At 38.0% G+C, this 12,923-nt stretch overlaps 1 protein-coding gene across 4 annotated transcripts in view; it reads right to left on the reverse strand.

The window, feature by feature from the left end:
* ranbp2.L (RAN binding protein 2 L homeolog) overlaps positions 1-12,616 on the reverse strand; it is a 52,485-nt gene extending 39,869 nt beyond the window's left edge. The window contains exons 1-8 of one of the 4 annotated variants that reach the window (XR_005965480.1): positions 12,343-12,616; positions 7,091-7,158; positions 6,276-6,387; positions 5,394-5,546; positions 4,834-5,061; positions 3,612-3,751; positions 2,743-2,941; positions 2,141-2,231 (exon numbers count right to left, since the gene is read on the reverse strand). Coding sequence is in view for 3 of the 4 variants with exons in the window: in XM_041582356.1 (XP_041438290.1) it covers positions 2,141-2,231; positions 2,743-2,941; positions 3,612-3,751; positions 4,834-5,061; positions 5,394-5,546; positions 6,276-6,387; positions 7,091-7,158; positions 12,343-12,414 (1,063 nt within the window). In the remaining variant the exon portion in view is untranslated. The remainder of the gene's footprint in view (positions 1-2,140; positions 2,232-2,742; positions 2,942-3,611; positions 3,752-4,833; positions 5,062-5,393; positions 5,547-6,275; positions 6,388-7,090; positions 7,159-12,342) is intronic. The other 3 variants (XM_041582356.1, XM_018247052.2, XM_041582357.1) reach the window with 3 other exon arrangements.
* Between the last annotated feature and the right edge of the window lie 307 nt (positions 12,617-12,923).

Consider the following 12,923-nt stretch of genomic DNA (forward strand, 5'->3'; position numbering starts at 1 on the left):
AGACTTGGTCAAAACGGACCCCCCTTTGGGGCAACAAACACCTAGCACATTTCAAGTCGGTGTCAGATATAGCCTCGTGGGCAGCCTCTGGAGCAAAACCGCTTGCAGATATTACCACTGATGGCGAATGTAAACAATTTAAGGGGGTTAGAGAAGACTTTCCCATTCCTCCTAGACTGTATTATCTGTACTTACAACTGCAACACGCCTTTAGAGCACAATTTCCCTAAGACCGGTCCAACTTATGAAAACTGGGCAAGAGAAATATCCAAGGAGGAAGGACTTACAAAAGATATTGACATATGTATATCATATTGATGGGGCCAATCCAAGTAAGTTGGCTACGGCTAAACAAAAATGGACCAAAAACATCCAAGAGCTGGTTAAGGAAATGTGGGAAGACTGAACGTAGCCGCAGCACTGTATGCCCAAAATGTCTAGCCAAAGTGTATTTTTCAAGCGTCCCCGTGATACAAGGTTTTCAGAGGTGTGTTTACATACATAGAGCAGACATTCAATAATCTTTCTGCCTCCTGGGAATAGTGGGTGCGCTACCTATGAACAATTGCAATGCAAACTCTGTTATCTACAACTACTTTGCAAAAAAAAGTGATTCTACTGCAGTGGAAATCTGTGTCTCCACCCACACTGGTAAATGACTCTCTGGTAAAGCAAAAACTGGTATATATAGGACAGGGGTGCCCTGGAAAATTTGAAGGGATACGGGATAATGGGTACAAAAGCAGTTAATGTTACAGATAGTACACAGTCAAAGGCATAGCAGACTATTCCAGTCAAGATCTGCCAGGTAAATGCTAAATCTTTTTGTGCAGCATTGCATTTGCATAAATGCCAAATTATGCCAATTCACAACTGTAAATTTCTGAAAATAGGTCATTTAAACATTTTTTTACGGTGTGTTTTATAGCTGAAAGACCTCCAGCCTTCCATCTTACAAAAGGGAAAGAGGCATGGCCATTCTGGATATTTATAAGTACAGGAATCAAGAGAGTAAGTTACATTTTGACGGTATTCAAAGATTATAAACCTTATGGGAGTTCCTGTTTATACATATGAAGTGTGTTTGTGAAATTTAAGTATTAAAGAATGTGTCTATGTTCAGTAATCATAATTCATAGTGGAAGCCAGTCCAAAAGAAAAACTCATGAGTGCTGCAATATTACATTGTTTGATATTCTGAATATTTAGCCCTCTATGCAGTATTGCCTGCTGTAATTTTATCATACTGTGATTTCATTAAAAAAATTTTTTTTTGTTTCAAATGGAACGGGGTGCAATAATTTTGGAAGTGTTATTTTACCAATATAGGAGAGGGTATGATGTATGAGGGGAACTATCATGAAAATTTAATATAGGCTTCAGCATACTGAAATAAGAAACTTTCTAAATACAATCAATTAAAAATTCTGCATCGTTTCTGAAGTAATCAAGTTTATATCCACTATTCCTCTCTCAGCATGTTTCTCTTCATTCAATCTTCATGCATCAGTTGGGCATCAGATGAATGATCCAATATTTCTTATGGGAGGGTTCCTTTCCTAGCAGATGTAGTAGAGCTCACTCAAATAACCAATTCCAGTACAAACAAAATCTGACAAAATAAAAATAGCCCCTCTATAAAAGATATATTGGATCATTCATTGGACACCCAACTGCTGCATGAATACAGAATGAGGAGAAAGATGCTGAGAGAGGAATAATGAAAATAAACTTTCAGAAATGGTACAGAATTTTTAATTGATTGTATTTAGAAAGTTTCTTATTTCAGTATGATGAGGGTTATATTAAATTTTCATTTTCGCAATAGTTCACCTTTAAGGCCATTAAGCTTTTTATAATTGTGGGAAATTAGTACTCCAAGATATGTTGCACTTCATTTGGGGATTTGGGAGAGTCTGATCTGTGAAAATAGGCTTAATTTGTATACCTAGAATTTTTGTAATATTCATTACTAAAGCAATCAGGTTCAGTGGATATGAGTTTAGTAAATCTGCTTAATCAGTGGTCAGTTTCAGATCTCCATAGGCTCCAGACGTATACAGTTATTAAGTTTTACTCAAGCAAAGCAGCATAATGTGAAGGCACATTAGTGTGTGTTAGCTGTATTATGATACATTACCAGATTTACTTTGCCGGTCAAACGCTAATTCTTCTAGAAAACCTTGTCCGTTGTCATCCCCCTTTACTGGCTTACTTTTTGGCTTTGGAACCTTTTTTGGGGGAAAAAAACAACAGGTTATTCGTAAATAAAAAAACACACACATTTTCAGTGAAAGTAATTAAAAAATAAAAAATTTATTATTTTAACTGTCACGTTGTCACACAAGTTAACTTTCTAGCAACTTTCTGATTTATGTATAGTGTTTTTTTTTTATTATTATTTTGAGTTTCCCCTTGTTTGAGGTGTTATTTCCTCTGGTTGGGGATGTAGCAGACACCTAAGTTAATGCTCTGTTAAGCAGTCCAGCTACAGTTCTCCACCTCATACATTTGTGTTGGCCAGGGTATAGGCACAGAATGGATTTTGGTGCGAAAAGCCACTGTGTGCCTGGGCCAACACAGTGGCTCTGCAAGTTAAAGAAGTTTCATTTTCCGATATATACGATGTCGAGGTTCCAAATATTGAAGGGTTAGGGGTCCAGGGGGCATTGCCACAGCAGCAACTAGTTAATTACTAAGTAGTTTGTTACAGAATTTGTTCACTGAAGCCAAAACACCTACCTGATAAGCCAGAAGATAACAGAGTGCAGCAGGTTCAATTAAAGCCTTCCATTGAACTTCACAGCTCTGAGCCATTTTCAGTAGCAGAGTCCCAGCATGCATGTAGTAGTGACCTCTCATTTCATAAAACGTTACAGACAGATCAGAAGCATCTGTACCACTCACAGACTGTTTTACCGACAAGAGGGCCTGGTCAAATCTACACATTTCAAATACAATAAAAGGAAAGAAAAGTTACTTTGATACTGTATAGCCAACCCCACAGGCTGCCTATCCAAACTGGACTATCCCAGCCTTGACTTACCAGTCATAGTACAGTCACAGTGCCTGTACTCTAACTACTTGAATGGAGGGTGCATGGTCAAACTATATCAAATTTAATTGAATTGATTAGCAGTCCCCCTTTGATGAATATGTCTATTTTCATATCATGTGGTATCTATTATGAAGTCATGAGGGGGGGCTGTTTCAAGGATGATATTACTGTATAAAACAGATAAAGATGCTTATTAATATTCAGGCCTGTAGCATCAGCTCCTACAAGAGATGAAACCTAATTTTCATTAATGTTTATTGACAGCCCTTTAGATATGTTTCCAATAGCAGCCAAGAGAAAATTGAGCATGTGCATTGCGACTTGCTTTCAAAAAATGGTCTAACAAGCTCCAAAAGAAAGAGCTCCAATGGACAATATTAAATACATTGATTACTACTCTATTAAGTCTGCTGAACCTCTGGGCTTGTACAGTGGGTTTGTTATCTAAAATACTGAATTACTAGCTGTATTCTTTAGGTCTCCTTTAAACTCGAAATCTACAGCACACAAAAAAGGGGAACATTAAATAGATGATCTGCAGCAGAACCTATACCTTTCAAGGGCTTCCTTGCTCTTCTGAACATCTTTTTTAGAAAGTGTCAAAAAGACAACATCACATTGTGCAAGCAACAGTTCCTTTGTTATCATCCTCATATTGGTATTTTTTTGTCCTTGCTTTGAAGCCAGATATTCCTAAGAAGTTAAAGAAAATGTATGTTATTACAATGTATGAAGTTTTCTTTTTCCTGTCATTAACATAAATTAACCATATCAGTTTCATTAACAGGACAGTTTTCAGTTTTAGTCTTGCCTCCAGTGTCATTGCCCACAAACCTCCTGATCTCCCTAAGGCTAGGGGCACATAGGCGCTGTAAGCTATGCTGCTCTCAGCCTGAATATATTTGCAGGCTGATAAATGCAGATAGGCTCCATGCTTATGAGCTGCTTCTGAAAAGGTCGGCCCAAAGAGGTTTCCTTTCATGTATTTGGGCTGACCTCCAGTGCATCCAATTCAAATCAATTGAGATAAGGCACAGAGTGGATCTGCTTCTCTCATCCTGCAAAAATAGGCACATGCACCATTCCCCAACTGCATCAATAACAACTGCCCAAAAACTGAACACTGTTGTTTTTCTACAACTATGAGGTTGCAAATCAGTATTGGTGGTCACAATCATTGGCAGCTTATCTTTCATTTCCAGCTTAGACCATAGCAATCTGAGGCTGGTGTGCATGTACATTATCCTATATCACTGAAATCCATGCTGGGAACAAAAGTGATATAGCCAAAGATGGCAGCTGCAGACACTGCTGCACAGCTCTGCATGCAATATAGACACACAGGTAAGGGGTTCCACTTATTAATGCTAAAGTTAGCTAGTGAAGCTTTAACTTAAAATTAGGGCTTTGGTTATTTCTTGCTAAGGCTAGAAATACGGTAAGACTATGCAGCAGATCTTGGTGGGATAGTTATTTGCTTTTGCATTTTTTTAGAGAATGATGCACAAATCAGACAGTGTACACAAAACCATACTGTATGTAGCAAGTGTTTTTGCCCTTAAAATGCATTGTCATCTTTCTAGACAAATATTCAGAAGATTTAGAGAACTTAAGTTGTGCTGAGGCAGACATTAAACAATCTTCCTAGAATCGGTCCAGGAAACTAAAAATTAAGGAACCTGCTGACATGTAATGCAAAATTAGGCTGACTGTGAAATTCACAAGGCTTGCCACCTTCAGTAGATAGTAGTTTGAGTGTTGTGTTGGATGTTTACCTTAAATACTCGGACAACACAGGAGCACCATTCTATATCAGTCCTCAAAGCTCTTCTCTCAGGCTTAAGGCAATGCAAAACTGCTTCCTCCAGTCGTTGGTTGGACAGAAACAAATCTACAAGCTTGAGATTTACATACACGTCATTGGGTCTTGCAAAAAGTTCAGCCTGTATTAAATCAAAGAGCTGATTCCACCCAGCTTCACCTTGTGAGGAAAGCAGTTGTTCCTAAGCAAGAAACAAATACACAATAAAAAGAGTAAGATTTAACTTGGTACTGTAAACACACTAAGTAATTTATTTATGAATTATAGAAATTAAGATTAAAAGCAACAGGCATTTTTACTTTACAGAAAAGCATGTCAACAACAGTCATATTTTAATAAGCTACATAAGACTAAGCAGCGCAGAAACCGTATAAACTGTATATGACGAGATCAGTTAACCCACTTCAAATTGCATTTAATTCAGCATCAATGCTTTGAATGCAAAAAGTATGTAGTTTATCTTGCAGTTAAAACATTTACAAATACCTTACACTTGATTTACGTTCAACTTACTTTGAGTCTGTAAATTTCAGGACTTCCTGGGAAGAGTTTGGATGCTCTCTCCACCCAGTACTCTGCTCTGCCATCTTTGATATTTAGAGTACATATCAACTCAGCAATTCGAAGAGTAAGATCCTTTTGAGTGGGGTTTAACTCCAATGAACGCTAAAGACATATTAATCATATTATGTTTTAGAACAGATTGAAAATGAATGACACAGGTTATGTAGTGTTCAGTCCAAGCGTTTATTAAGAACCATTAAACTGCTTTGTACATTCATATTTTTAGTAGCCAATAAGTCTAAAAATTAAAATCCTTTGCTAATTTAAAGATCCGTTCACTTGATGCGACTTGTAATTTCTAGTATCTTAAATTATGTATTTACTTATTTTGTAAGTCCAAATAATGGCCAGTAATATTCATTTTCATATATTTTGAACTAGTTTTTATAACCTGAATGTGTTTATTTGATTATATATATTGATTTGCAGAAAGAACTTCTCATGTGAAGATTTTTATTTTATTATTTTAAAACAAACATTATTAGGCTAAGCATCCCATAGTTTAATTGGCTGAATACAACTATTTAGTGGCTTTAAGAAAATGTAGCACAAAGCATAGAGCAAACAAATGATCAAAGTCTGCCGCTTCTCTCAACAGTGACTCAATAGTTTATTTGCACAGGTTCACCATGACTTCAAATCACTTAGTTACATCAACATTTTATGAAACATGCCAGTTGTTAAGAAATCATACTGCACAAAAATGTGCTTTTCAAATGGAAGTACATCAAGTGATACCTTTGTAAGGTACGAGCACTATATATATTCAGCTGTCCACTAAAGTAAATATACAAGATTCTAAGATTCCAATTTGAATATAAATAAAAGCACCTTGTAGCAGCCAACAGCTTTTTCCACATTCCCTTCGATCTCAAACAGTTGTCCAAGGAACCTGTGTGCTTTTGGGTCCCTTTCCTGTACACTTATGTACGAAGATACAGATCTGGAAATTAGAACACCACAATTTTTTTTTAAAATAAAAACATTTTTCACGTGATTTTCTGAGCATAATTTAACCTTATTATCAAAATACTAACCCAGTGAACAGAAATGCAAATATCAATAACATTTTCCACAAAAAAGATTCAAACTAAACAAGCTTTACACAACAAGCAAAAAAATGTTTCTATACAAATAATTCAAAAAGAAATCACACATTTAAAGTATGTGGCACTCCTTCAAAGTGCTAGTTCATATGAAAATTAAGATTGGAGTACACAGCAAATTATGATGGTCTTATTTGTTTAAAAAAACAAAAAAAAAAAGAATGTACTTTTTTTTTTTATTCTGCAGCCATCAGGCTTGAAATTGAAACAGTAACCAGAATGCTTGGGTTACATAGCAGATAGCCTCTGTAGAAGATAATGGTGTTATCCGTTATCCACTATTTATCTTGTGCCATATAGCTATTTTTCAATTTCCGCCATTACTACACAGCAGCTTCTTTATATGAACTATAGCAGTGTTTCTGAAGCAAACACATCAGTTTTACCATCACAGGGCAACAGTCCATGATATTTTCATTACTTTAAAACACTTTTGATGTAAATGTTCCTTTAAGAACAGGTTCGCCTAAAAACATTAAAAGTTAGTTACAGGCTTCCCCTGTAAGCAACAACTAAGAAGTAGGAATGTGCAATAGATACCTTTTAGCAAGTTCATATTCTTTAGCCTCATAGTAGAGTCTAGCAAAAAGGAATCCTTTCATGGATTTCTGGAAGAAAAATCAACAAACCCATTTCATTCAATAAAATACATTTTAATCTAGATAGTAGCTACAATTATGGCATCTCTGCCATTTTTACTAATTCAGATTATGTATGCACTGCACTGCCTGTATTACAGGGAAGATTATACAATGGCCATCTTGAGGCACATTTATCAAAGGTCGAATTTATGCGAGTTTTTTTTTAAACTCCTTTAAATTCAAATTTACTAGAAATTCAATTGGGGGTTATTTAATTTAAAAAAAAAATCACACATCTAAAACTCACACTAATTTGATTTGATTAGTCGAAAACTTTAATAGAATTCGACTAAACTGAATTTGAGTTTATTCTCCAAAAAAAACGTTGACTGTCAGGAAGGCTAGTAACATGTCCAAATTGCTGCCTGGACCTCTCCATTGACTCAGCAGGTTTTAGGTGGCGAATAGTCAAATTCGAGTTTTTAAATAGCCAGAGTATGAAAAATCTCAAAATTCTAAATCAAATTAAAACTCGAATCGAGTTTAGATAATTCACAATTTGAATTTGAGGGTTTTGACCATAAAAAAATTGAAATTTTCAATTTGAATTTTCAATTCGACCCTTACTAAATCTGCCACCTAAAGTCAGAATCAAAACAGTCACCAATACCAAGAGGTCACTGTACCACAAACATTTTAATCTGCCTTTGACACGCGGTATATATTTATGCATTGCACAACAATGTACGTGTTGATTGATTTCACTCTGTGGTTTTGTATCCACTAGAGAAGACACCAAACAGAAAAAACATATTGTTGTGTTTAGTATTCACATTGGTAACTTTCCTGAACAATCAGCAAAAAGAAAACTTTAAACAAGTTTTAAACGGTTTTATTTAGGGAAAAAAAAAACGATTATATTTTGCTCATAAAGAACATTTCTCACATGAAGTAGTCTTGCCACCAGTCCAAAGACTTCTTTAGAGCAGAATCTAACCTACAGAAATTGTATACATATGGCTACTAAATAACAGATAAGAACAACCTGTCAGATACAAAGTATACAGGGAGCACCGTATGATAGCAAAAGGATACTAGAGGTCACCAAGAGTTCTACAAACAATGAATGTGATTTATTGCGATGACATAAGTTAATTATTATCTTTTATTAATGGCTAGTTTACTTGATATGTTGGTATTTTACCCTGTGTGAACATTTACTTATGTTATGGATTCTTATCACAACTGTCCCCAGGTTTTCCAACTTATGGCAATGACACATGGTGCGATTTGTCACAGCTACAAAACACCAGAAAATTCCCTGACATTAACAATACTGAGAATTGTCTCTGCTAAAACAGCTCACAGAATGTCTCTCAGACTGATAAATGTTTTGTATACATAGTCTTCCCAGTTGTCGGGGGGCAGGTGTATGCTGCTGGCCTCCCACTGGGGTGTCTGTGTCACTTTTTTGTTTTTTGTAATTTATTTAAAGGAGTTGTTCACCTATGAATTAACTTTTAATATGATGTAGAGAGTTATATTCCGAGACAATTTGCAATTGGTTTTCATTTTTTTTTTAGTTTAGCTTTTTAGTCAGCAGCTCTCCAGTTTGCAATTTCAGACGTCTTGTTGCTAGGGTCCAAATTCCCCTAGTGACCATGCATTGATGTGAATAATAGACTGGAATATGAATAGGAGAGGAATGAATAGAAAGATGAGTAATAAAAAGTAGCAATAACAATACATGTGTAGCCTTACAGAGGATTTGTTTTTTAGATGGTATAGCAATGTGGTATACGGAGTCCAGTGTAGCGAGGAGTGCACAGATCTATAGATTGGGGAGACAAAATAACTGCTCACCAAGTTTATGGCTCAGCATAGGAGGGCAAACTCTACAGGGCAAGGCTCAGCTGTCTTTCTACTCCTAAAAGATAATGGACACTCCTTTAAAGATGATGTCCAAATCCTGGATAAAGAAGACCTCCAGTTTGAAAGAGGCAATTCATGTCAAGGTGGAGAAACATCCCTGAACAGAGGCGGGGGCCTTCGACACCATCTGCTACATACAATGCTGTTATCACAGATTTACCCCAGCAAATTCAGAACACTTCACACATCCATTCATGCAACTCTCACAAGGAGCTGTTACTAGGAGTTGCATGACACATTGGATAATCCTATCACAGTATCTACACGTAATACAGTAGATCTTGCCAGACTAACTTAATTTCTTTTTATGAGAAGGTAAGTAGAGACCTCGATTCTGGGATGGCAGTGGATGTGATTTACTTAGACCTTGCTAAAGCACTTGATACAGTGCCACACAAAAGGTTACTGGTTAAATTAAGGAATGTTGGACTGGAACATAGTATTTGTACCTGGATAGAGAACTGGCTGAAAGATAGACTACAAAGAGTGGTGGTAAATGGAACATTTTCTAATTGGACCAGTGTTGTTAGTGGAGTGACCAGTGTTGTTAGTACAGAGGGCTCTGTACTAGGTCCCTTGCTTTTCAACTTGTTTATTAATGACCTGGAGGTGGGCATTGAAAGTACTGTTTCTATTTTTGCAGATTATACTAAATTGTGCAGAACTATAGGTCCCATGCAGGATGCTGCTACTTTGCAGAGTGATTTGTTGGGAAAGTTGGGAAACTGGGCAGCAAACTGGAAAATGAGGTTCAATGTTGATAAATGCAAGGTTATGCACTTTGGCAAAAATAATATAAATGCAAGTTATACACTAAATGGCAATGTGTTAGGAGTTTCCTTAAATGAGAAGGATCTAGGGTCTTTGTAGATAACACGTAGTCTAATTCTGGGCAGTGTCATTCTGTGGCTACTAAAGCAAATAATGTTCTGTCTTGCATAAAAAAAGGGCATTAACTGAAGGGATGAAAACATAACTATGCCTCTTTATAGATCCCTGGTAAGGCCTCATCTGGAGTATGCAGTGCAGTTTTGGACTCCAGTCCTTAAGAGGGATATAAATGAGCTGGAGAGAGTGCAGAGACGTGCAACTAAACTGGTTAGAGGTGTGAAAGACTTAAATTATGAGGGTAGACTGTCAAGGTTGGGGTTGTTTTCTCTGGAAAAAAGGCGCTTGCGAGGGGACACGATTACACTTTACAAGTACATTAGAGGACATTATAGACAAATAGCAGGGGACCTTTTTACCCATAAAGTGGATCACCGTACCAGAGGCCACCCCTTTAGACTAGAAGAAAAGAACTTTCATTTGAAGCAACGTAGGGGATTCTTCACAGTCAGGACAGTGAGGTTGTGGAATGCACTGCCGGGTGATGTTGTGATGGCTGATTCAGTTAATGCCTTTAAGAATGACTTGGATAATGGCTTTGATAATATCAAAGGCTATTGTGATACTAAGCTCTATAGTTAGTATAGATATGGGTATATAGAATTTAATTAAAAGTAGGGAGGGGTGTGTGTATGGATGCTGGGTTTTCATTTGGAGGGGTTGAACTTGATGGACTTTGTCTTTTTTCAACCCAATTTAACTATGTAACTATGTAACTAACTATGTAACTACACAGAATCAACTCCTCTGTGAATTTCAGATGTCACTTCTCTGAAGAGTTACAATGTGCCATTGTGATTGGATTAGTGGAAGAGTTTATATGCTGAGAACTTCCCACACCAGTCAGTTGAACTAAAGAAGCTGCCCAGATGAGTAGTGAACGTCTCCAATAATTACTCAGCAAGTCCAGTTGTTTTTAGATTTACCTATACTAGATATAACAAAAGTGAAAGTTTTTCCTCCTGCTATTTAGTGGGTGCTTTGGTTTAACAGGTATAGCCTGAACAGCATCCCTGCCATCGCAGGTGCTACAAGGGGGACAACAAATTCTTTGTGGCATGACAAAAATATTGAATAAAGCAAAGCTCATCTGCAGACCCTGGCCTTCCTCTGTTACTGTTGCTAGATGCTCAGTCCTTGGGGGATACAGCTCTCCAAACGATTCAATGGACTATACAAACGAAGTACTGGCACACAATAGCAGTTGCAATGGGGGTTATCCCCTACGGGTTTATTGTGTCATACAAAGGTTCACAACGTTTCAGGGTGATGAAGGCAGGGCCAGAACTAGGGGTAGGCAGACTAGGCATCTGCATAGGGTGCAATCATGATGGGGGTGTACTTTTAAGGGGGTTTAGTTTTCTTTTTTTAACCCTGGTTTGCTTGGCCTTTAAAAGTTTTCAAATTTTATAAACTGCCTATTCCAACCCGCTCTTGCCCGTGAATTGTACTGTGGGCACTCCCTCTTGGCAGCTGCTGGCACAGGTACATATTTGGGGTCAATATGATGGATTTTTTTGGCTGCCGCTGGCATAATTACAGACTGGGGATAACACTATGATGGATGTGTTGTCTTATGATGGCACAGGTAATCTGAGGGATTTATTGCCGTTGGCATAGGTACAGATTGGGTTAACATGATACGTGCTGACATAGGTACCTGGGGCAACATAATGGCTGCTGGCACAGGGGGCAAAATGAATGGTAAGGTGGGAAATGGTAATGTAGGACCAGGTGGGGGGGGCACTGATTGAAGCCCTAAATACCTTGACACGTAGGGGATAACCCTCATGACAAAAAATATTTCCTTATGGTCTCAGCATTCCACTGTTTTTCTGTACAGTAGTCGTGTACCTTGATATACGATGCTCATTATTGATTTGTGTTACCAAAATGCCATACAGTGTTTAATAGGCTCCTGGGCCTTTGTGCCAGGGTCAAATTTAATCCATAGATAAAAGGTCCGTAAACATTTAAAATAAGCTTGGCATTTTGAGAGCATCTTATTTCACTTTAGAAAATAGAGGAATGAAAGAGGATGGTTATCACAATAATGGCATGGGAGCTGGCTCACACATCTGCATAAAATAGGAACCTGCATGTCTTGCTAAAACAAAAAAGGTGAGCTGTGAGGATGACAGCATCTCTTACTTGCCACTGTATTGCCACTTCCCATTGTTTACAGGAAAGAGCAGGAGACACTCCTACTACACAGGAAGAAAATGCCCTGGTGGAGGCTGCCGGCACTATTTCTCCACAGTCTAATATGGCTTTAACCCAGCTATACAGACTACCAATCCGTTGCACAGGTAAGAGACACTGCCGTCCACTACAGTACACGCTGTACTACAGCACAAGGCGGCTGGGGTACGAATTCACGGTACTGCTCACCTCTCTGGGTGATGACGCGCTGTTCTGCGCATTTTCTACGTATCTCTGGATTTCCGCTTTACTGCGCCTCATCCTGTGCAAGTGTCCGTTCTTTAGCGTTGCCGTCTAACGTCCGTTCCCTCTTCTCTCCTCCCCGGTTTTTACCACGAGGCCCCGGCTTTTCACTTCAGCAGGAAAACAAATTCCAGGAACGCGCGTACAACCTGATTAGATAGCGGAAGTGACGCCTTCAAGCGTCAATTTCCTCTACTGAAGACGGACAAGGCCGGCGTTTCACTGTCGCACACGTGACGTCACCGCCTCCAAAACCGTGTGTTCCAAATAGGCGGACAGTAAGGTTCCCAAGCCAAGTTGTATATGAACCCGAGCAATTCGTGGAAAATAGAGTTAAAGGAGATCTAAACCCTAAAATGAATATTTCTACAAATGGCATATTTTATATACTGCACTTATTGCACCAGCCTTAAATATCAGCTTGTCAACAGCAGCAATGATCCAGGACTTCAAACTTGTCACAGGGGGGTCACCATGTTGTAAAATGTCTGTGACACTGACATGCTCAGTGGCAGCTGTTGAGAAGC

The sequence above is a fragment of the Xenopus laevis genome, chromosome 2L (genome assembly GCF_017654675.1).
Source record: "Xenopus laevis strain J_2021 chromosome 2L, Xenopus_laevis_v10.1, whole genome shotgun sequence".
Taxonomy (NCBI): domain Eukaryota; kingdom Metazoa; phylum Chordata; class Amphibia; order Anura; family Pipidae; genus Xenopus; species Xenopus laevis.